Source organism: Marmota flaviventris, chromosome 9 (genome assembly GCF_047511675.1).
Source record: "Marmota flaviventris isolate mMarFla1 chromosome 9, mMarFla1.hap1, whole genome shotgun sequence".
Classification (NCBI taxonomy): Eukaryota; Metazoa; Chordata; class Mammalia; order Rodentia; family Sciuridae; genus Marmota; species Marmota flaviventris.
The window spans coordinates 51,308,830-51,335,071 of NC_092506.1; the positions used below are offsets into that span (position 1 = coordinate 51,308,830).

Consider the following 26,242-nt stretch of genomic DNA (forward strand, 5'->3'; position numbering starts at 1 on the left):
TAGTTCATGGTACAGAAGCTGCATGAGCTAAGAAATTAAAGCTTAGAGCCATAGTTCATGATTAATATATTGTCATAGATTAAAAAGAGAATGCTAGTATGAATATTTTTGCTCACTGAAAATTATAAAATGTATCAGCCTCATTCAGACCATGTTATTTTTAATTGATAATCACTGGGCTACTCATGAAGTAGCCCTAATTTACTTGAAAGTAAAAGATTTTTAAGATCCTCTCATCACCCTATCCCAAAGATACTATTTATGTGGTCTTTATCTAAGTGGTCTCTTACCACACTTGGGGAACACAAAAGAGATTAATCGAGGAGTCTTGGAGAAATAACTTAGAGCTAAAGGGACCCAAGGATAATTAAATATTATGTAAGGGTTAAAATAGAATACTACATCATAGTAAAGTCTAGGTTTATAATGCACACAAGTCTACCAAGAAGGTGATAATTTTATTTATGCTTCATATAAGATTTCTGGGTTGTAACTTTGTAAATTATTAGATCATTTAAGTTCTAGCACTACTAATAATTCAGAAAATATCTGGGTATGGTGGTAATCCCAGCAGCTCAGGAGGCTGAGGCAAGAGGATTTTTCAAAACCAATGTTAGCAACTTAGCAAAACCCTTAGAAACTCAGTGAGACCCTGTTTCTAAAAATCAAATATTAAGAAAAGGAAGGGCTGGAGATGTGGCTCAGTGAGCCCCTTGGTTCAATCCCTGGTATTTAAAAAAAAAAAAAAGGTTTTGAAAATAAATATAAATGTAAAAAACAAAGGAGTACCATACCCAAAGTCAAAACAAAGGGTTCCATGGCTTTTATATCAGTCATTGACTAAAAGCAAGGGACTATGAGACAAATTCATGGAAAATTACTTTCAATTATTAAAACTAGACAGAAATAAAATAGCCAAATAAGCTATTTTTATATAAGATGTAAAACATGCCTTGTTATTAAACAAAACTACTAACATGCTGTTACTTGCTCTGCTGATTATCACACTAAAGCAATTACATCAGCAGACTACCTGTAAAAATTTCTTCTTCATTTCATCAAAGATATTTTGTCTGCATCTCCAAAATACATCCTATGGTATATAAGAACAAAATTAATTATCAATTTTCTGTAAGATAAAGGAGTAAGACAGGGACATGAAAGCAATAACAGACATTAATGTAATACAATACCTATTAAAGTAATTTTTATGCTAGCTTCAGTCTTGTATGATTACTAAAAACCTATAGTATAATGATAAAGAATAAGATTAATGCAGGACACAGGCATATTTTAAAAGAGAGGTAGCTTAAGAATTCCTTGTAACTCAAATGTGCTAAGCCAAAAATATTTTCAATCCACTAAAAGTATTTAGCAGTTACTTCTAAATCAAGAGATGCCTGATTTTACTAGTTTATAAATTTGGATTTTTCATAATAGCTACTCATAAAATAAGGCTACTTAACATCATCCCATACAACTATTTCCTTTAATATAAGCCTCTTTCTTACCGTAAGACAAGCTTTTTATCAATAAGAAAGTAAACATTTAAAAGAAAATCCAAGTAACCCATAATCAAGAAATAATCTGAAAGATCCTGGTATTACAACATTTTATGCTTTTTCTGTACATACTTATCTCCCTCCTCCTTCTTTGGTTAATAAAAAGAAAACAACATAGTGATTTAAAGGGCAATTTTGGTTTTACAATAGAAATATAATTCTAACAGCAATAAGTTTTTTTAAAAAAACAAATCTAAAATAACCTCTACAGTAATTATTAAGTATCTGATATACATTCTACCAGAATCTTCTCCATTCTATACATATATTTAGTAGAGAAATTTTAATTTATAACCAAGTAGGATCATTTTATACACCCTTATTTAAATTATTTCTTTCCCCTCAATACTAACCTTCCTGTGCCAAAACATTTAGTTTAAAATTCGCAGTGTTCCAAGTCCAAAGCCAGCCTCAGCAATTTACCAAGGCTCTAAGCAACTTAGCACCTTGTTTCAAATTTTTGTTTTTTTGGTTTTTTGTTTTTTTTTTTTAAAGGACTGGGGATTGGCTTAGGGGTTAAGAACAACAAAAACAGTGCAGCCTTTCATTATAGACAAACTAATTTAACTAATCTGCTACTAACAGACATCTAAGCACCTTCAAATTTTCACTCCAAGCACTGCTTGTCTACAAGGCTATATACTCATGTTTAGGACTTTTGATACCTTTCTTCCACAGACCCGAAATGAAGTACAATCAACCGTCAAAACAGTGTTTAGAATATATATAGTTACAAAGCCCTTATCCTCAAAAAGAGGACAGTGGGAACTAAACCACAAACAAATCTAGTCTATGAAACATCCACCATCCTCCTGCTCTTTGTATTTCTGTGCAGTGTACCTAGATTACTTTTCCCTTGGTAGCCTCACAAATATTGTGGTAGCTTTAAAATATGCCCATAAATTCTTATACATGACTCCCAGAAAAAAAATCAGGAGTCTAAGTTATAGTGCCTTTCAATATGGGTCAACCTTAGTGACTCCCTACGCTATATAACATAACTTTCAAGACTGGGTTAGAAAAAGTAGTAACAATTCTTGGCTATTCCTCAGATGCTTGACCTTAGAGACCAGATACTATGCTATGAGGAAGCCAAGCAGCCATATGAAAAGGCCATGTATAGATGTGCCAGCTCAGCCCAAATGAGATCCCAGTTGAGAACCACCATCAACTAGCATACAGCTAAGGAAGGCTTCAGATCATCTTCCCTCTCAGCTGCCTCCAGCTATCAGCCAGCACAGCATAAACAAGCTGTCAGAGCCCAGTCTTGACCAAAGTGCATATTGTTTTTATCAAAAGTCACTGGATTTGGGGACAAATTGTTATACAACTACAGATAAACATAAGAGCCCATTTCTCAGGTCCCTCTCTCACCATCTAATTTAAACACAATCCTCTAGGTACTCTTAATCTCCCTTCCTCACTCAGATTTTTCCATAGTTCTTACAGTCACTTTTTATATCTACTAATATTTTACTTGTTTATTGTCTGACCTTCAAAAAACGTATTCTGAGAAAATACGAAATAGCAGACTGTACTTATCCTCCCCCATTAAACAAGTTAAAAAACTAGATTAAAAAAAAATAAAATGTTTGGAAATGTAGAACAGGCAACTCAGGACAATGAATCCTGTGAAAGCAACAACAAGGTACACCACCTTTCAAGCTGCAATAGAGGGAAGAACCCAGATAGAATGCAACAATCTTCTTGAGCCAAAAAGATGGAAGCGGGGGTTTGGTGTGGTGTGGGGATGCAGTTTAGCTACAATTCACAGGGCAGTCAACAAGAGAGAAGAAAGCATAGAGATCTGCAGAGTGATGCTCCTTAAGTATTCAGCTGAGTACTCCACATCATATGTGTATGAAGAAGCTACCTGAGGCAAGTAAAGGAGTCTTAGAGATAACAAAACCTCCTAATACACAAGCCATCAAATAAAAGCACTCAGTAATGAGATCAAATGAGGCTAAATCTAAAAGGCTATTTCTATCTAGCCTCCCCAAGTTTAAAAGAACTGCATCTTATAACAGAGCTTGAGAATATTTATGGAATTAAAAAAAAAAAACTAGCATCTATCAAGGTAAAATTCACAAAGTCTAGTATCCAACTGAAAATAAACATAGCAAAGTGGAAAAATGATCTAGAGTAAGGGGGAAAACCTACTGATGAAAACTAATACAGAAATGGTACAGATGACAGAATTCATAGAAAAGCACATTATAAAGTTTATATTTCATATTTCAGGAACAGAAGACAGAATGTTAAGGGAAATCATGAAAGATTAAAAAAACAAAAAGCCTAAATCGGGTTTCTAGAAATGTAAAGTACCATATCTGAGATGAGTATACAATTGATGGGATGAACAGATTAGGCAATACTGAAGAAAAGATTAATGAACTTGAAGAAACAGCACTAGAAACTTAAAAAGTAAAAAGGTGAGATAAAGAAAAAGGATTAAAAAACATGAACAAAAGAGAGAGATAACTTTATACCAGAACCATGGAGGCCAGTAGGAAGTGGCAAATATTTTTCAGATGTTTACAGAAAATAATTGTTCAACCCAGAATTCCAGCAAAAATGTCCTTCAGGAATAACCCAGGAATTGCTTTAGTAATCAAGCAGAATTCAAGACATCCTCAAATAAAGGAAAACTTCCATGGAGCTACCCTAAATGTAAAGTGAAAGAAAGTTCTGTAAACAACAGAGAAATGATCAAAAGATCAAAGAACATAAGAATAAAGGCTATTGTAAGCAAAAACATTACTAATTATAATACTTTCCTTCTCTTGAATTTTTATTAAGTGTTTGACTGTTGAAGTAAAATTAAAGCACTGAATGATGTCTGTTTAATGCAATTATATTAAATACAGGGAAGGGTAAAGGAAAATAAAGTTTCTACATTTCATTTGAACTAATAAAATAACACCAATAGACTGATAAATAGGTATATATAATGTAATACCTAGAGAAATCACTAAAAAGTTACCAAGGAGATACAATAACAAATACCACAAGTTAATAAAAATGCAGCTTTAAAAAATATCAAATCCACAGGAAGTAGGTAAAAGAAACCAAGAATAAAAACAAGGAAAATGGCATACTTAAGTTCTAATATGTTAATCATGACATTAAATGTAAATGGTCTAAATATACCAACTTAAAGAAAGAGACTAGCAGAGTATGTTAAAAAAATAAGATATGCTGTATTCAAGAAAATCAATATATATTTATATTTATACACAGATGCAGACATATGTAAAATACATTACTATATCAAACGTATATGTATCAAATACAAGCATATGAATTTACATACAGTGCACGGTTCATGTAAAAAATATTTTCTATGAAAGTAAAGGGACAGAAAAATATACCGTACAATAATTAATCAAAATAAAGCAAGAGCCAGGTACAGTGGTGAACACTAAGGCAGGAGGATGGCGAGTTCAAAGCCAGCCTCAGCAACTCAGCAAGGTCCTAATACAATGCAAAATAGTCCTGGGGATGAGGCTCAGTGGCTGAGTGCCCCTGGGTTCAATCCCCAGTTCTAAAAAATAAAAAAATAACAAGCAGGAATTAATATAAAAAGTTAATATCAGATAAAGTAGATGACTTAGGAACAAGAAAATTATTGGAATCAGAGATAAAGGGGGCTGCCCACCAAGAAGACACAGCAATCTTAAATGTGTATGAACTAAAAAAACAGAGCTGCAAAAATGTATGCCAAAACTGATAAAACTGAAAGAAGAATTAGACATAGCCATGATTACAGTTGGGAGTCGTCAACACCTGCTCTATCAAACACTGGTAGAACACCCAGATAGAAAATCACCAACGACACATAAAATCCCAACAATATCATCAAACAGGATCTAATCAAACATTTATAAAACATACCAACAAACAAGCACAAAATATGTATTCTTTTTCAAATGTTCATGGAACATAAAGATAAGACAACATTCTAGACAATAAAATAAGTTTCACCAAACCTAAAAGAATCAAAATTATATAAAATGTAGTCCCTGAAAATAATAAAAAAAAATACCTAAATAAATGGAGAGATATAATATGTTATTACACTGGAAGGCTCAACAAAGATGTTAGTTCTTTCCAAATAGCTGAATAGGTTTATCTTAGTCTGTTTTATGCTGCTATAATAGAATATATGAGACTCAGTCATATATAATGAATAAAAATTGGGGAGCTTATGGTTATAGAGACTGAATATCAAGATGTCAACATTTGGCAAGGGTCTTCTTGCTGCACAGTAACATGGCAGAAAGCATCACAGTGTGAAAGGATAAAAAGAGAAAGGAGGGTGAACTCACTTCCATGATAATGAATCCATTCCTGCAGTAATGGCATTAGTCCATTCATGAAGGCAGACCTCTCTCGATATTGTTACAATGGGAACTAAATTTCAACGTAAGTTTTAGAGAGTACAAACATTCCCTATCAAAATCCCAGAAAAAATCTGAAGATACCGAGAAGATTATTCTATAATTCACATGAAGACCAGGTATGGTGGTGTATACCGGCAATCCCAGCTACATGGAAACCTGAGGCAGAAGCATTGCCAAGTATGAGGCAAGGATAAAGAACTTAGGGAGACCTTGGATCAAAATTATAAAATAAAATTAAAAAAATATTAAGGGCTAGGGATATAACTCAGTGGGTAGGGCATTTGTGGGAGGGCACAGGTTCAAATCCCAGTATGAAGAAAAAAGTAATTAAAAAATTAATATGGAAAGCAAAAGGGATCTTAAAAAACAATAAAGCGGGAAAACTCAAGTCTACCCAAGTTCATGATGCATTATATAGCTATAGTAATCAAGACTGTGTAGTACTGGTAGAAAAAAAGACTCATAGATCAATGTCACAATAAAGGCTCAAACAAACACACCCAACTGACTTTTGACTAGGTACAAAAGCAACTAAATGGAGAAAAAAGATAGTCCCCAAACAAATGTTGCTAAGAATAGACAGCAAGAAGCAAAAATAAATAATCCTTAATCTAATCCCTTCACCTAATACAAAAATTAACTAAATGTGGATCAGCTGAATGGTTAAACAAATTGTGGCACACCCATGCCATGGAAAACTAGTAAGCAATAGATAGGAACCAATTATTGATATATGCAACAACATGATGAATCCCCAGAGAATTATGCTAAGTTTAAAGAAATGAACACAAAAAGATGCATAATTTCATTATATTCTTGAAATGTTCCAGTATGGAAATGGAGAACAGTTTTAGTGATCAGCAGGGATTAAAGAGAAGATAGAGAACTTAAGGGAAATGAGTGTGGTTATAAAAGGGCAATATTAGGGATTCTTTTGGTGAAAAAAAAAATTTCTTTATCCTGACTATATCACTCTGTGATACTGTGTTATAATTCTACAAGATGTTACCATTAGAGGAAAAATGGCAAAGAGTGCAGGAGACGTATGTTTCATTTCTCATAACTTACAGAGGTATCTACAATCAACTCAAAAAATTTTGATTTAAAAAATGTCTATTCTACTACTCAGTTTAATGTGTTAGAAAAAGATTTTGTCTCTTTAAAAAAAGAGATATGAAAATTAACTCAAAATAGATCAAAGACATTAAAGCAAGAGCTAAACTATAAAAACCCTTATAAGAAAACACAGGAGAAACACTTCATGACATTGAATTTGGAGATATTTCTTGGGTATAACACCAACACCCAAAAGAAAAGTTAAAAAAAAAAAAACAGATAAATTAAGACTTCATAAAAATTTTACATATCAAAGTGCATTATCAGAATGAAAAGGAAACCAATGGAATAGGGGAAAATATTTGTAAACCATATAACTTTTAAGATTAATATATAGAATACATAAATATATATTTTACTATTAATAACTGTCAAGGTTCCTGTGTATTAAAAATATAATAATAACAATAAAAAGGCTATTTACAATAGCACTAGAAAATATAAAGTACTTAGAAATAGAGCTAATCAAAACTCTATAAAATTTTTTATGAAAAAAATTATAAAATCTCTAAGAAATTAACCAAGACCTTGCTAAATGGTAAGATAATAAAAACTTTTTCATACTCATAATCAGAGGCTTGATACTATAAAGAAGTCAACTCTGCCCAAATCAATCTATATATTCAATGCAATTCCAATCAAAGTTCCAAAAGAATTTGTGTATTTTGGGGACTAAAACAGGCTGATTCTAAAATCTATATGAATGCATAAAGCTACAAGATAGTCATGCAATTCCTTGAAAAATAAGGTTGAGGGGCTGGGGTTGAGGCTCAGCGGTAGAACACTCACCTAGCATGCGCAAGGCACTGGATTCGATCCTTAGCACCACATAAAAAATAAATAAACAAAACAAAGGTATTGTATCCAACTACAACTAAAAAAAATATCAAAAATAATAAAATAAGGTTGAGAACTTGTCTTACATGTTACAAATAATTAATAAGAAGCTATAGAAATTAGAAGTGTTTTATTGGTGAAGCAAGTATCTCCATACCAGAACTAGACATTTATAGAAATTTGATTAGAGAAAAGGACAAGCTCTTCAGCAAGTGTCCCAGAATAAGGTATATGGGGGGGCGGCGGGCACACAGGCCAGGAGGAATGAATGACAACGCCTTGAGGCATATCTTATGCTGTACATTTTTTAAAAAATCAGTTTCTGGTAAATTAAAGACCTAAATATTAAAGTCAAAATTATAAAACCTTTAAAAGATAATATAAAATAACATCTTTAAAATGTTGGGCTAGGAAAGAAAAATTTTAAGTATGTTGAAAGTACAAATGTATTAATATCAATTAAAACTGAAGAGTTCTGGATTTTAAAAAAACTGAAAAGATAAGTAATAAACTGGCAAAGGATAACAAAATACTATTGTTATCTAGAATAATAATTTCATAAATCAATAAAGAAAAGGCAACCCAAAAGAAAAATGGCCAAAAAGACATGAACTTCCCAGAAAAGAATGAATAGCTCACAAAGGAAATTTCAAATGCACAAAACTATTAAAAAGCAAAAGAGACATTTTAAAAAACACACTTCAAACCAATAATTTTCACTCACTGTTAGTGTGAATGTAAATTGATAGAGCCCTCCAGGAAAACAGTTTGACATTACCTATAAAACAGAAAATATGTTTATCCTATAATCCACCATTCTCACCACTAAAAATTCTACTCCTCCGTCTCCTCTATGGCTGCAGATCTATCTATCTATCCATCCATCTATTGTCTTTTTCTAGACAAACTCTTGCCCCAAGTAACAGGAGATATGTACAGAAGTAATGATAACTTCCATTACCCAAGAGCACAAAATTGTAAGCATCTCAAATGTGCTTTGATGGATAAATATTCATACAATGGAAAACTACATAATCCTAAAACATAAACAAACTACTATAATATACATAAATATAGAGATTATCTCAAAACTATAAAAATAAATGAAAGGACCAAATCATAGCAAAATACTGTATATATCACAAATATTCACAAAATGATTGTTTTTACAAAGCCCAAAAATAATTTTTAAATGACCATTATATAATTGACACAGCAAGTAGTAAAAATAAAGGTAATATTAATAAAAACTTAGAATAGTAGAAGTGAGGATACAACTGAGAAGGGATTCATAGAGAAATTCTGTACTACTAATGTCTTATATCCTGGTCAAGATGCACAAGTATTACAGTATTTATTGTTCTTTTTTAAAAAAAAAAAATCTTTATTTTATTGGTTTACTTTTATGTGGTGCTGAGGATCAAACCCAGTAATTCAAGCGTGTGAGGCAAGCGCTCTACCATTGAGCTATATAACCCCAGCCCAGTATTTATTATTCTTTAAGCTGTACTTAATTTATTCATTCACTCTTTTATACATGTCTCATCTTCACAACAAAATTAAATCAAAATAGAAACAAACACAGATAATTAAGAGTCAACATGAATCCACTAAGAAATGTGCATCTTATTAATTTCTTAGAATCTTATTTCTTTTTATATACAAATTGATATATCGATACATAGAAATATAAAAAATATGAAAGACATAAAATATCTTGATGTTAGAAAAGCACATCTGACAAAAATCACTCACAACATTGTTAAGCATAAAATGACAAAATGTGGCTAAAGAATTATCTCTTTGTAGAAATCATACCTAAAAAACTATCCAAAAGATTTATCTATCCTTGGCCTTATTTTATTCAATATTTTAAGCAATTATTTAGATGAAACCATGCAAAAGAATTATCAATTTTAGAGAAAAATCTAAGGAACTGTTAACATTAACAATATGAATTTCAAAGCTACCTTAAAAGGCAGGGTCAAACAAGATTAAAAATAATAGGCAAAAAGTCTGCTATTTTTGTTCAAAAAAGTGAAGTTGATACACATGATAATCTACCAATTCTATCTTCAAACTATTATGCAAGGAGACAAGTCTATATAGTGTGCAAATATGCGTATGAAAGGATAATCAGGAAAATATTGTAAGTAATAAGGATACAACAGAAGCCAAAAAGTAGGATAATTTATGAGAAGTTAAAAATCTATGCAAAAGTATTTGAATACCATGCAGTCGACTAAAATAATGCCATTAACTGGTCATGGTAACACAGGCGTATAATCCCAGTGACTGGAAGGGCTAAGGCAAGAGGATCTCGAGTTCAAAGCCAGCCTCAGCAAAGGTGGGGCACAAAGCCACTCAGTGAGATCTTGTATGAAAATAAAAACTAAAAGGGGCTGGGGATGTAGCTCAGTGGTAAGGTGCCACTGTGTTCAATCTCTAATACCAAAAAACAAACAACCCCAAACAATATATTAAGACACACACTGGCTAGAAAAAAAATGTTCAATATGCATAGCTAAGAAATGATGCTAGCTATAAAACATGAAATATAGCTTTCTCAAGCTAGCAGGTATCACCAGAAGCTTAAGGAGAGCCTGACCCTTAAGACCAAGAGCCTGACCACCAGTAAGAAGGCATCCCTCTTCTGCAGATGAGGAACCTGAACCTCTACCCCTACTTTGCAGCAACAAGGGAATGTCCTCTTTTTCCCTGGTGATATGGTGTCAGGGAGGTATTCCAAAATAGAAAATTAAAATATTATCCAGTCTCATAATACCTAAAATGTTCAGGACAGTAAAAACAAAACACTTGTCATACCAAGATCCAAGAAAACCTCAATTTAAATGAGAATAATCAACAGATGTCAACACCAAGATAACACAAATGATGGGATTTTGTGATAAGGATTTTAAAGCAATCATTGTTTACACAATTATTAACACATATGAAACAAAAAAATTAAGTCTCAGCAAAGAAATAACAGATAAAATAAATAAAATTAAAACTTGTGAGGATTCAAAAACAGAAAGAAGATGGCAGAAGAAATAATCAGTGACCCTGCAGATGAAAATACAAATCACCCAATCTGAACAACAAAGGAAAAATAGATATATGGTAAACACCTGGAGAACTATAACAAAGGATCAAACATTCAGGTCATTCAAGTCCTGGAAGGAAATGAGAGAGCAGGCTTGAAAAAGTACTCAAAGAAATAATGCTGAAAACTCCCCCAGTTTGGCAAAAGACAAAAAACTAAATATTCAAGAAGCTGAGCAAACCTCCCAAATAGGTTAAAGAAACCCAGGTCAAAATATACCATCATCAAATGCCTCAAAACTAAAAACAAAGAGTTCCAAAAGTAGTGGGAGAAAAAAAATCTTTCCTACAAAGGCAAAACTATCAACTCAGAATTATGTGTCCAATGAAAACACCCTTCAGGAATGATGGAGAAATCAAGGAATTCTCAGATGAAGAAAAACTAAGAAATTTGTTGGCAGCAGACCTAATCTGAAAGATTAACTAAAAGAAAATCTCTAGGGGCTGGGTTTCGGGCTCAGAGGTAGAGTGCTTGCCTAGCATGCGTGAGGAACTGGGTTCAATCCTAGGAACCACATAAAAATAACATAAAGATATTGTGTCCACCTACAACTAAAAAATAAATATTAAAAAAGGAATACTCTAAAAAGAAACAACTTTGAATTAAAAATGAAAAATTTATGATAATTATTTTTAATTATTATGAATACTATTTTACAGGAGTGATTAGACTACTACCCTGATTAATACTGTGCAAAACCTTGTACTATAATTCAAAGTTGACTCAATGTTACGTTTGAGCTATTTTCACAAAAAGCTAGACAAATCATGAACTGTCATTCAGGTCAATGGGCTTCTTTTAGACAACTATTAATGCTGGAAAGTCACATTCAACCTAAATCATTTCAGGTTATAGTAAGTGTTCCAAAACAGTAACTAGCTATGAGTGTTTAAAATGACTATAGATCTGTCAATTCCACTTCCAAATGAAACCACAAGAATGGAAAGCAGTGACTCAGATTATTTGTATACCCATGGTCATAGCAGCATTACTCATAATAGTCAAAGGTAAGGTAGATGCACCTTAAGTGTCCATCAACCAAAGAATAAGTAAACAAATGAATGAATAAATATTTCCACACATGCACAACAGAATACTATTCAGTGTTAAAAAGGAATGAGCCCCTGAGTTCAATCGCGGGTACCAGGAAAAAAAAAAAAAAAAGCAATGAGATATTGGCACATACCTCAACATAGATGTACTCTAAGAACATTATAATAAGTGAAATAAAACCAGTCAAAACATGAACGAATACTATATGATTCCACCTACATGAGGTACCTATAAGTCAAGTTTCATTAAAAGTATAATGATGGCTAAGGACAGGGAGGAATGGAGGGCTGTTTAATGGGTATAATGACTAGGTTTTCCAGGATGAGAAGTTGTTTGATGGTGATAACACAAAAATAATGCTACTACCACTAAACCGTACACTTAAATAGTTAAGATTAGGGTTGGGGATGTGGTGGAACACTTGCCTAACAATATGTCTGAGCCTTGGGTTTGATTCCCAGCACTACCAAAAAAAAAAAGTGAACATGGTAAATTTCATGTTCTGTGTATCTTACCACAATTTTAAAAATTAAAAAAAATTAAGTAGCTTATCACTGTAAATTTGTGGAAGTAACATAACTATGCAAACTGGGTTTCTAACGGTTTTACATGACAAACACATACTATTCACAGTTATATTGTAGATTTTCATGATTTGAATGTATATATACATAAATACATATAGCAAAAAAGGGACATAAAAATAAATACAGATTTCACGTTTACAAATGTTCATTCATATATTTTCTAGCTCCCACCACTGAGAAGGACTAGAAGCAATGACATCCTTGTAATAATGAACACATCTAGTGTCCATGTCTTGACTTCTAGGTACAATTTCCACACACAAAAAAAAAGATACAGAGGTCTTTGTAGAAATAGCTGAGAAAGTATAAGAAAAGCTTGTAATATCTTATACAGCCAAAAAATAAGCTCAAAGAATGGTGGACATGCATGTGTCAAGATGACATAAGAAATCAGTTGAAAGGGCTCTCATTGGCCAAATCTGGAATAATTTAAACATCAAAGTTTAAATTATTTATTCAATTTAAAACCTGACATTAAAAAAGACTACTAAGACTGCTATACACAGTGAGAAATAATCAAATGGCTAAGTATATTTCTGTAGATATTTTGAAAATTTAAATATGTCCTGTTTCTTGAATAATATTAAAAGATTCCTGTGGGCAATAAAGATTATAGAATGGCTATAAATGGCCTAATATTTCCTAAGGACCACATGGAAAAATTTATTTTCAGTATTTAAAACTGATTTTGTCTGCTTAAAATCTAAAATATAGCTATAAATGTTAGCTGGCAGGAAACTAAGTTCTTATATCAAACATGTTTGATAATTTTTTTTAAAAAGTCAGACTTGTAAACAATTTATTCAAGTAGATGTGTAACGTAAATTTAGAAACAAATCTATAAATAAAAGATAACAAAGATACATAAATCAAATTTGATCCAAATCATTTAAATTTTTACTTTTTTTTCAATTTTTAAACTTTAGAGAATTAAACTGGTGGTGTTTCTATTTTTGTGATTTCGTGTTTTGAATATTTCCATTTAATGAAAACTGACATTAGAATACTTCATTGAAATATATCATGTTTCCCATGAGTCAGCCAATTTAAAATTCAAATTACAGCATTTGTAAACGGCCAAGCCTTTTTAATAAAACAGCTCAAGGATTCAATATAATTAGAAAATAATGCAAACTATAATTAACTAACATAAAAATTCAACTCCATCCCTACTAGGTCCCTCTACAATTTCCCCTATATGGCTCAGTTCTTGACTCTAGCTTCTTCACCAGTGTCAAATTATACTCAGAATACTTAGTTTTAGGCTCAAAATTTTCAAATAAAATTTATTTACATATCTAGATTTTATAGAAGTTTTTGTTTTTTAAATGTAATTTAGTTCCTCTTATTTATACACTCAAAACAAACATATCAAAGGACGTAACAAGACTGGTCAGGAATACATAAATATTTTAGAAAATCATAAAAGATATTAACATGAACAAAATGTATAGAGTAAAAATTATAAGCAGCTTTTTATATGCATGATACTGCTAAGCTAAGAAATGCAAATTATTATTTTACAATCTTTACTATTAAAAATAATGATTAAGTGGAAAATCTAAATCCTTTTCATAATTCTCTAAACAAAATATATTCATTCAGGAAAAATAATTTCATAATGTGTTATAGATGCTTTTGTAAAATAAAGTGTACTCTTAAAACTCTTTTAAGTAAATTTCTAGAAACTGATTTTGAAACTGCCAATTTTTTAAGCAGATTTTAAATTTTGAAATTTTTTCGTATAATAAGAAGGATTTTACTATTTAAAGTGAAAGTTAACAATAATCATTCCCTGCTTTAATTTCCTTCATAAATTCAAATCTTCATAACGGAGTTTTTCAAAAGAAGACTTTGTACGTATTCTACCAATCAGTTCAAATTGTAAAGAAATTATACATAGATTCTATTTTACTATTTCAGCTAATAAAAATTCTGGGTAACTCATTTATCATAATAGATGTTGTTCAAGGTATCATGGTATGGATTTTCTGAATTTGAACTAATGAACAACACATTATAATATAAATTACATGTTAATATATGGCATGTTTCCAAAACCATATAACATAAAAAACATTCAAGTAATTAAAATTTAATAGGTTGACTTGAATAAAGTACATTTCAAAACTTTTTAAACATACATATATACATACCTGTCTTTGGTGCTCTAGTATTAGGGTGTTCCTCAAGTACTGCATTCCATTTTCTTCTATACTATTTGTGAAATGGGCTTCCAGAACCCCATAGTACTATTATAATTATAAAATTCTTTTTCTATGTAATTTATTTTAATTGTTGCAACAAATTAGATCTAGCACTCTTTCCATTAGAAGAAAACTAGAATGTAAAGTTTCAGAACTTTAAAAGAACAGTTTATAATCTATTTAATTATGATGAACATATTTTAGTTGACAGCTAAAAACCAATCAACCAGATGGCTTGTTATACATGACATAAAATTATATTTAAAGCTAGATGACCCTTTGACATTAGGCCAGGGTCCTTATAATTTTATAAGTGAAGAATGCAGAAAACTGAATTGCCTCGCCCAAGGTCACATTTAAACACAGATCTCCTAAATATTACTTTATAATGTTGACATGTTTTGGCATTAAAATAATAACAGTATTATTTTTCCTGTCACTTCTATGTAATACTCTTCCCACTTCTGCCTTACTCCTTTTAATAGCTGTTCTAGTATACGTCATGTGTAACTCACTAAAAATATACTGTAGGTATCCAAACTTAGAAACTACAACTATTTTCAGGAGGCAAAATAATAAATCGTTTACTATTCCAGTTATCTTTATTTTTAATTACAGCTAAGATTTCTTCTGTGAGTAGGCTGTTGTTGACAACAGTGACTAAGCTTGTGATACAACTGACCTGTTCATAGGTTTTAAATGTTCTACTTCATTCTTACTAAAATCAAAACTTGTTTATGTTACCATGTTTTTTATTTGAAAGCATGGATAATAATTTTAAAGTAAGAATATTACATCCTTAGGGGCTAGGGTTGTGGCTCAGTGGTAGAGTGCATGCACGAGGCACTGGATTTGATCCTCAGCACCACATATGTGTAAAGATATTGTGTCCACCTAAAACTAAAAGCTAAATATTTTTAAAAAGGAGTATTACAACCTTATAATATTTCATAAACATGAAACCATACCACTTCAAAATTGTTACATTATTTAAAACTACTTAAAGATGGTTTATTTCATATGGAATATTATGTTATGGTGCAAGAGGACTGTACTGAAGATTTGAAAAATCTAGGCTGGAATCCTTAGGTCAAAGTAGCTACTCTTCTTTTAGCTATATAATCCTATACAAATCACTTGTCAATCACAAAGTCAGCCTCTGCCTTTTAGTGTCCTCACAGGGAATATATCCTCCACAGAGTTTTTCTGAGTATCAAGAGAACTTCTTGAAAATGTTCTGTAAGTTGTTATAATAATGTAATACGAAAGTAAGGTATTATCATAACAATTACTATACTTAAAACAGATTTAAGAAATAAAAACTCTTATAATAAAATTTAAAATTTTAAGAGACTATCTTTGAGACAGTCTAAGTAAAAGGAGGATAAAAGGAATTTTTATCTGATGAGGAAAATCTGCAAAGATCTTTTGAATTCTGAATGCATGCCTCTTACAAAGTTTAAAAACTGACAGAAAAAAAAAAGCTTATGTAGATATATAATTTAGAGACAAAAATTTAATGTGGTCATACTCCCTCATTTGACAGATAAGGGAAAAAAAAGAAAAAGCCCAGAAAGATAAAACAACTAAGGCAAAGTCAAACCACAGATTTTTTTTTACTATCTAACCACTGTCCTTCATAATCTGACCAGATATTAAGACAACCCTACCAAATTATAGATAGTACCATTTAGTATAACCTTCCTGTGTAAATCACAAAATTCTTGAGAATACTCTTTTCATTCTACTCTCTCCTGTCAGTACCTAGCAAAACCTTAAACATGTAACACTTGCTCACAAGGTATGTTAGATTAGGCTCAATGCAGGTCAATGGTCGCCACAACTTGGCAGTAGGGAAAGGAAAATAACTAGGAAAGAACTTTTTTTGAGGCATTGGAAATATTCTGTATTTGATTATGGTGGTGGTTATAAACTCTACAGAACTGTGCACCTTAAAAGCGTAAATTTTACTGTATGTAAATTACACCTCAGTAAACCTGACTTTTAAACAAAGGTTGCATTCAAGCTATTTTTCTACTACCTGATAACCAAACCTTATAAGCTTTTATGTACTTCATATAGTATTTTTATTTAGAAAATGAAAGGGTTATTAACATCCAACTCTAACTCCCTTCCAGTGTTAAAGCATATCACTCCACTGTAGAAACACTTTTCATGTCATGTCTATTTTCTTTAGAACTCTTAAATCATATTTGCATTATGTTAATGGCTAATAATGGTAAATATTTCAAGAGACATGAATATAAAATGTCAAAATAGAAGCAATAATATTCTAAGATGTCTTTTAATAAGAAGTTTGGTTGTTAGATATTTAATTTTTTTACCAATTTTCATTCACTATCACAAAGTACTATAAATATGGTATTTTGATTTTCTGACTATCTTGATACTCATAAAATCATAAGACAACCCAGTGTACACTTAAAATAAAAAGGCAATAAAATTAAAATACCAAACACATAAGAGTAGACATTTTATATTTATAAAATGGAGGAAATATATATGTTCATAGACAACATATTTATAATTTACTAAAGTACTATATTATATCTTTTAGGAAATGAGCTATAAAACAATTCTACTTTTAATGCAACTGAAACTGGGATTTAATCAAGGTTCCTCTTAATATTAAAGTCTTAATTTTACCTGGGGCATTGGGGATATACTTAGGAAGATTTTATTAATTCCTCAGTTTAAAACATTCCTTGTTATGTTCTCAGTTACTGCTCCGCTACTACTACATCAGAATCATCACTCCTTAGCCCACGAAGAAGGAGGGTAAACAGGGAGTTCTCTATACTGTGGCTCCTACCAAGACAAATAGACCAGTGGTAAAAAAACACTCAGGAAGCAACAGCTACAGAAACCACTAACAAGAATGTGCCCTATACCAGAAAGGTTAAGAAACCACATCATATAAGCCTTGCGCTACAGCTCTCTGTGAAAATCAGAGATTATCCTTAGTAGACTGAACTTCTTATTTCAAACTTCCCTTCCAGAAGCAGGTGAGAGAAACTGCTATGGACTTCAAAACAGTTTACAACCCCAGAGTATAGCTACTCTAACTTTTCTAGAGGCAAGAGTGGCCTATCTAGTTAGCCTGTGTGAAGATTATGCCAAAGGATATGCTGCCAAAAAGACTCATACTAAACCAGGCATGGTGTCACATGTCTGTAATCCCAGCAGCTCTCTGGAGGCTGAGGGAGGAGGATCCTGAGTTCAAAGCTGGCCTCAGCAAAAAGGAGGTGCTAAGCAACTCAGTGAGATCCTGTCTCTAAATAAATACAAAACAGGGCTTGGGGGTGTGACTCAGTCAGTGGTTGAGTACCCCTGAGTGCAATCCCTAGTGCCAAAAAAATCAAACAAAAATACTAAGCATGAAAAGAAACATTTCATTTTTAAGGGGAAAAAAAGGTATATATGATAGCGGGGGAGGGGGGGGGATAGTTAAGAGAATAAGGTATTAGAGCAAAATTTCTCTCATTTTCAGTTATTTGTAAATTTTTTATATTAACACAAGAGACTTACTTTAGGTAAGTAAAAAATGATTCCGTGAACAAGTTTCAGCAATTAAACTTTATAAAAATTATAGGCAAATCTGTTAACTTTTTCTGTAGAAGAAAACTGAAACAATTTTGCCCTTTACTGTATACAATAAAAATCTCAACTCTTTGAAGACATACAAAGCCTTTGGAATTTTTAGATACAACCTGCCAAAACAATGCACCTACACTAAAGGCTTTTTCCATCCCCAAGTATTTACAGTATTATTTTTTTTTTTTTGCCACTTCCTAAAATGCATTAGACTTTGTATTTTAAATGTATTACTTCTAATAAAAAGCTCCTAACCTCTTTCTCTACATAAGTCATGTCATTCTCTGTGATTTAGTTCCAATATCATCATATTCTCACAGAATTCCCTAGATAAAGCCTGCTGCGCCCTCCTCTACAGTCCCACTTTATTTCCCTAACATACATTTTTCTCATCACATGTCTGAACCTTCCATTAGGCTAAACTAGACTCTAGAACTAGACTCATTCCTTACTCATCTTCAACTGGTGTTTGGCAGCCACAAGGTCAATGTTTTCACTGAATAAATTCCACATAATCAGGAACCATGGAAATCTGTACTAAGAAAAATTAATGTATACTTAGGATTCAACAAAAATAGGTATCATTTGAAAAAGAAAGGTATTCATAGTCAATATATAAAGCTTTGGTTACACTAAAAAATTTCACTGATCTCATAAATGAAGGTCATGGTTTTCCCAAAGGTAAACCTATCAACTTACCAAGTGTATTGAACTCACTGTATTAGAAATATTTAAATTTCAAATCTTTTTTTAGTTATATAACTTAATAGTCCTTATTTAATTTTTCTCTGCTATAAATTTGCTGTATTTATTTCATATAAGCACAGCACCCTAATATTTCTTAAAGGCTGTAAGTCTATAGCAGACAGCATCAAATCTAAAGCACAATCAATAAATACAAATGACAAGAACAATGTCTCTATCCCTGTCAACAATTCTGTTGTAGTTATAGAAAAATCAGAATTATGAAGTACATGAAGTTCTCTCAAATACAAGCTATTCTTGTTATCCAGTGTATTGTCTAAGTGACTTAGCTGAATTTCAACGAGTCCCTAATCTTGCTTACATTTGTGGACAGGATGCCTGGAGTCCAGAAGTCCCTCTTCAGGTGGATTAGACAAAACCAGTCAGATCTAAGACAACTGCCAGACAACCTTTAACATCATTATAATACCATCTGCATGCTAAATGACCACTACTACCCACCCAGTGCCAGGACAGTTGAAAACTGCCATAACTACCAGAAAGAACCATAAAAGGAGGTCATGCCTGCATTCCTGGAAAATTTCTGCTCATTCCCAGAAAAAGACATGAATATTCCTCCACCATATTAGCCTAACCCTCCCTTCTTTTATGACTTCCCCCAACAACATGGGTTGAGAAGTTTATTTGATCTGCTAGTCTGTCTCCTACTTCTCCCATTCTTGGCCAAATATCAAAGCCTCCCTCCCTGCTCAATCAGAGCTCAGTCTCCTTTAATGGTTCTGCAATTCTAAAAAGAAAACAAGACCTCCCCAAAACAACAAAAACTGGAACATTCTTAACAATGATCCTGCTTTAAAATAACATTTCACGGGCTGGGGATGTGGCTCAAGCGGTAGCGCGCTCGCCTGGCATGCGTGCGGCCCGGGTTCAATCCTCACCACCACATACAAACAATGATGCTGCGTCCGCCGATCACTAAAAAATAAATATTAAAATTCTCTCTCTCTTTAAAAAAAATAAATAAATAAAATAATATTTCATAGTAGATCTTTACAAACAAGTAATTCATTAATCCAGTACCTTACTTTGCCAATAATTTAAACAAATTAGATATGTTTATTTTTCTCAGGACCTCATTAGCCTAAACATCTCTTTTAATGTTTGCACTTTGTTTTATGTTGCAGTCCTCAAAGCAATAAGAATAGGTCTTACTTGATCATACAAGAGAACCTATCAAATCATTAAGGATTAGTATTATAAACATTAAGATATTTAGTTGACAGGTTATAATCAGAACTATAATTTCAAATGGCTAAAACAACTAAAATATAATTTCATTTTCATTTAATTAAATATTTGTTGTACAATGCACATCACACTGTGCTGGCCCTAGGGTAAGATATAAGGATGCAGGTAGGAAGAGCAGTGAAATAACAGAAGGTAGTAATTGCTAACATTTACTGAATACTTACATGCAAGACAATGTATGTGTATTAACTAATTTAATCCTCCAAACAATTCTAGGAGACAATTTCTATTATCTTTGTTTAACCAAGATACTAGGAAGTTAAATAACTTGCCTGAGGTCACATAGCTGGTATTTGAATGTAGGAGTTCTGGCTATGATATCCTTACTTTGAAGAGCTTATAATCTCCTAAATGCATTATTATAAATAACTTTTATAATAAAGGTACAAAATTTTTTAAATGCCAAAAAATATAGTGTTATGGGATTTCCAAGTCAGGAAAATACAATCAGTCAAGAGAGAAGAATCAGGAAAGATTTAATAATATAGGAAGTTAAAGAGGCTACATTTTATTACTTGGATAGGATTTTTTTTTTTTTTTTTTACAGTGGGGGGGTGCACTGGGGATTGAACCCAAGGGCATTCAACTACTAAGCCACAACCCCAGCCCCATTTTGTATTTTATTTAGAGACAGGATCTCACTGAGTTGCTTAGCAGCTCCCTTTCGCTGAGGCTGGCTTTGAAGTCGTGATGCTCCTGCCTCAGTCTCCTGAGCCACTGGGATTACAGGCGTGTGTCACTGAGCCCAGCTTGGACAGGATTTCTTTTTTTTTTTAATACTTTTAGTTGTTGATGGACTTTTATTTTATTTATCTGTATGTGGTGCTGAGAATCAAACCCAGTACCTCACACATGCTAGGCAAGAGTGCTAACAATGAGCCACAACCCTAGCCCCTTGGATAGGATTTCAAAGCATGTTTTAAAGAACATCAAAATTTGAGACAAATATATCAGTAATTTTCATATAATAAACAGTAAATCTCTCAATGGTGGATTATGTCAGCAACAGTTCTGCAAAGAAGAAAACATTTATATCTATGGCTATATCCATAGCTATTTTATGTATGCATGGTTCAGTTTTAGTTTCATTAAGTGGAAGGACAGGGTAATTATTATTTTTTCCCCATCTACATAGTAAATAGAAGTATACAGTAGGACAGAGAGTAGTTATCTATTTACGTATGCTACACCTATATCCATCCCTTGTTATACTACACAAGGCTCAGGAAAAACAAAGAAAAAATGCACTCAGAATCTTAATGTGAAAGATGATCACACTATTTTTGTCAATCATTTGCCATCACTACCAATCCTACATTTTGAGGAAAAACTTTTTACAATGTCCGTACATTAGATTTCAACCAGGCATACATGGAAAACACTTTAAGATCTAGGTAATAAATCTCATAAAAGAATATACCTCTACAAATCATGACACCTACATATGTTACCTGAAATGAAGAAAGTACTTAATAGAAATGAATTTGTTTTACTAGATGTCTTTTGAAACTTTTAATTGATAATAAATACTTTAAAATATATTTAATGCTCTGTTTTTTGCAACCCCCTATTTCTGATACAATTTTTTCTTTCCAGCTTGGGCTATCACGGGGTTCTTGGGCTTCTACTATTCTGGAAATGCTTGAACTTCTCTCCTCCAGTTTGGCAAAAAATGGAGTATCTAGGCACAAGACATACAAACATTTTGTGACTAATCCAAAGTGGAGGTAAAAAGAGATAGGAATCCTAAGAAAGAACTTAAAGCATATCTTTCATACAAAAACCAAATTTCACACATTTAAAGCTCCTTAAAATCTGTAGAATAATAAGAAATATTTCATAATATTCACTCAGGACAAGGGCAAAGAAATAACACATGAATGCAAATAACACATCTGGGGAACAGCAACTAATGCAGTGGAATGTGGTTCAACCAAAATTGACTTAGGCAGAAGACAAAAACATTAAGTTAGGAATTTCTGGTTAAAGACAACAGGTTAAATACAAGCATTCATCTCTGATGCTTTCCAAAATATTTCTAAAATAAGAGTAAAGAAATTTTTTAAAGAGCATAAGCCCATAAGAAACAGAAACACAACTTTAGAAGCTGGAAAGAAGAACAAGAGTTAACGTCTTATTGCAGCTGAGAAAGTCCAATCCCACATATCCTGAAGGAAAAATCAGACACCTGATTTATATAATTTAAACCAAAAGACCAATGAACTCCCTAGATAAGTAGTTAATTCCAGAGTTAGGCCAGTCGAAGTGAAGCATTATGTGGTACCAGAAAGCAAAGAAGTACTCAAAAAGCAAGGCTGAGGACACAAGACAACCAGAAAGAGCTCCCCTGGCCAAACCTGGGAAGTTTAAATAACAAAATAAAAAACAGTATTGGATTTCAATCCAAAGAATAAAATAAATATGTTAATTCTGTATTAATATAAACTATTAATAAGAGGGGGAGAGCGAACAATTCCTTCTCACAGAAGAACTCCAATAACAAATGTAAAACTAGTGAGGAAAATATAAAATCAATAATGCAACTAATAATTACTGTAGAAAATATCCACAGATTAATGCTAAAATTAAAGGGTAGAAGTTAAGAATAAACAATTATCTGTGTGGTCTCAAAGTATTTAGTAATTATTAAAGGGAAAAATATTAACCACAATGGTAGAACCTAGCAGACATGACCTTAACCAAGTGGTCAAGGTTGATAAACAGGATATAACAACATCATGTCCTTTTTCCCCTCATATCATGCACTGAGAAGTACTCACCATGTCTGTGATATCCTTCTCTTTGATTCAGAGTCATAAGAAAGCATCAGATAAACCCAAATTGAAAGCCTTTTCACAAAACAACTGACTAGTACTCTTCAAAAGTACCAAAGTCATGAAAGAAAAGGAAAGACTGAAAAGCTATCACAGGTAAAAGAAGACTAAGGAACACACAACTAAATGCAATGAGGGATTCTGAATTTGATTCTTAGGCATTAGTGGAAATACTGACAAAATCTGAATAAATTGTGTAGTGGAGTTAATATTATTGTACTAAGGCTAATTCTTGCGTTTGAGAATATTCTACAATCATATAAGATGAATAAGAAAGGAGAAGCTGGGTAAAGGGTATACAGGAATTCTATTCTTTCTGCAACTCTTCTATTAAAAAGTTTTTTAAAACTCAGGAAGAGCCTCAGAAACTGGCAATTTTAGATACCCCAGGAGTGAGGCTGGAGTCCAAACAAGGAAAACAACTGAACTCTAAGAAGCAGTTAGAACCCCTAGATTCTTTCTACTCTTCAGTCCTTCCTGACAAAAGACTAAATAATTTCTGGAAAGCATAAAACAGGGTATACCTAAACTAGAGGACATCAGGCTCCGCTGAATTTGAAAATGTGTACTCAAACTAGGAAATGAGAGGGAAGTTCATCTGCATATTCAATGATAAGATCCGTACCCCCCTTTACTACTTAACTCCCAAGCTTGTTCCCTACTGACAAAAGATCAGCAAATTTTTCTGAGAAATCCATCCAGCACAAAAGAAAAAGAAAGATATGTCACTGGAAGCTATGGTCTAAATGGTTATGTCCACTCTCCCCAAATGTACATACTAAACTCTAATCACCAATGATATTTAGAGGTGGGGCTTTTGGGAGATAATTAATTATGAGGGCAGAGCCCTCATAAATGAGATTAGTGCCCTTATAAAAGAGGCATTAGAGGGCTGCCTTCTTCTCTTCCACCATATAAGGATACAGCAAGAAGCGCTGCTTTTTGAACGTGGAGCAGTCACCACTAGACACCAAAACTGTCAGCACCTTGATCTTGGACGTTCCAGTCTCCAGAACTGTGAGAAGCAAAATTCTTTTGTTTATAAGTCACCTAGTATATTTTAAATATCAGCCCAAACAGACTAAGACACTGGGAGCCTGCATAGAAATTATCCAGCTATATCACTCTACAGGTCAAATTATAAATACCCACTGGCACTTTCAAGTTTTTAAGGCCCCTCTCTTAAATAAACAGATTTTCAAGGATCATCAAATATCTAAGAAAAGGGTCTAAGATGGCAGACAAAACCCAAAGCAAACAGAATAAAAGGAAATTTGGAGTAAATAAAGGACTACAACTGCCAATCTTTTCTGAGAAAGCATTGCATACATAAAACATATACAGAGTATGTTTTCCTTTTTTTTTCTCAGAGAAAAAGAGTACTTAGAAATTATACATATTATAGCAGAAATAAAACCTCAATAGAAGAATCAGAAGTTCAAGTTGCAAAAGATCTAACAGAAAAAAGAGGAGAAAAAAGGAAATGCAAAATACATGAAAACAGACAATAAAATTAAAAAAACTAGTCATTAGGCCTAAAACCTAAACAATAAGAAGAGAGAAAAAAAGAAAATGAAGGTAAGAAAAATCAAAGAAATCATTTTAAAATTTTTTCTAAAACTAACAAAATAAGTTCCAGATTGAATGGAACAACCCTAAAACTAGTTGAATGGATAAAAACAGACCTATACCAAACTATATAATAGAGAAGGGCAGAACTCTTTAAACAAAGATTCTCCACGCTTCTAAAGAGAACAAAACAAAGTTTCAAAATAGTGAAAAAGAATTCTGATGTCTCAACAGCAACACAGTAGACAGCAGAAAAAATCCTTTAAAATTCTGAGAAAAAAATTATGACTGAGAATTCTCTTTGCTAAACTAAACTATATCTAAAACAAGGGAAAAAATATTTTCAGATATGCAAGGTCTTGAAAAAATTACAACCCCATTAGAAAGCTACTATAAGTGGTCTTCCAAATGAGAAAGCAAACAAAAAAGGCACTAATATGAGACAGAACTAAAGGGAAGCACCAAGCCCCCAGAGGATAGTAAACCAAATCCAAGACAAACAACAGCTGCACAGAAGATGTAGATCCAACAAGTTTAGGTGGATCAGGTAAAAAGATGCCGGGAAAGTTTCTTACAATGTCAAAATTGTAAGATTTGGATATAAGAGGATATGTATACACTTGGGAGAGACTTTATGCTACATCAGGGCTTCTCAACAGCGGCACTGTTGGCATATGGAAGGCTATGGGGCAGTGGGGGATATCTGGCAGCATACCCGGCTTCTACCCACTAGATGTCAGTAGCACACTCCCTTCCCCCTCCCCCAACACTGCCAAATGATGGGAGTTGGGCACCCAGTTGAGAACCACTTAGCTAAATAAGTATACAGAAAACTAAGTGAAGCAAATTGTAAAAACATTATTAACTCAGAGAAAACAAAATGTTATACAGCAAAAAAAAAAGATTAACAGTAAACCAAATGGGTCAATTGTGAATAGTTTACAGTTGTATGATATAAAAATGTACCCAAACAATTTACAATATGGCAATATTGGGAGGACTGTTAAGTATGTGTTGGGGTCATCTGCCATTAGATAATATCTTAAACTGAAAAATCAAGGAGCACTATCAAAATGTTAGTTTAAAATATGGAGCTAAATATCAAAAGAATTAAGCTGAAAGTGGTTGCCTTTGCGAAGCCCAAAATGAAGGGGAGGACAAATTTGCTGGGGACTCTGTTTTTCTAAATAGTTCTGAATAGTTATTTAGCTTTTATAAATATGTGCATGCATAACTTTAATTTAAAATTTTGTTTTTAAATAAATCGAGGCCAGATTATGACAGACTCTGGGACTGGTTAAGGCCACCTTGATTTAGAATCAAATAGCTATATAACTGAG

The 26,242-nt window shown here is 32.6% G+C and overlaps 1 protein-coding gene across 3 annotated transcripts in view; it reads right to left on the reverse strand.

The window, feature by feature from the left end:
• Positions 1-26,242, reverse strand: part of Usp47 (ubiquitin specific peptidase 47) — a 103,938-nt gene that overhangs the window by 71,811 nt on the left and 5,885 nt on the right. Inside the window, exon 1 of one of the 3 annotated variants that reach the window (XM_071616385.1) lies at positions 1,034-1,087. The exons of the other annotated variants lie outside the window; for them this stretch is intronic. Coding sequence (XP_071472486.1) covers positions 1,034-1,054 — 21 coding nt within the window. The 5' untranslated portion in view covers positions 1,055-1,087. Of the gene's footprint in view, positions 1-1,033; positions 1,088-26,242 lie in introns of those variants that run through there. 3 annotated transcript variants of the gene reach the window in all.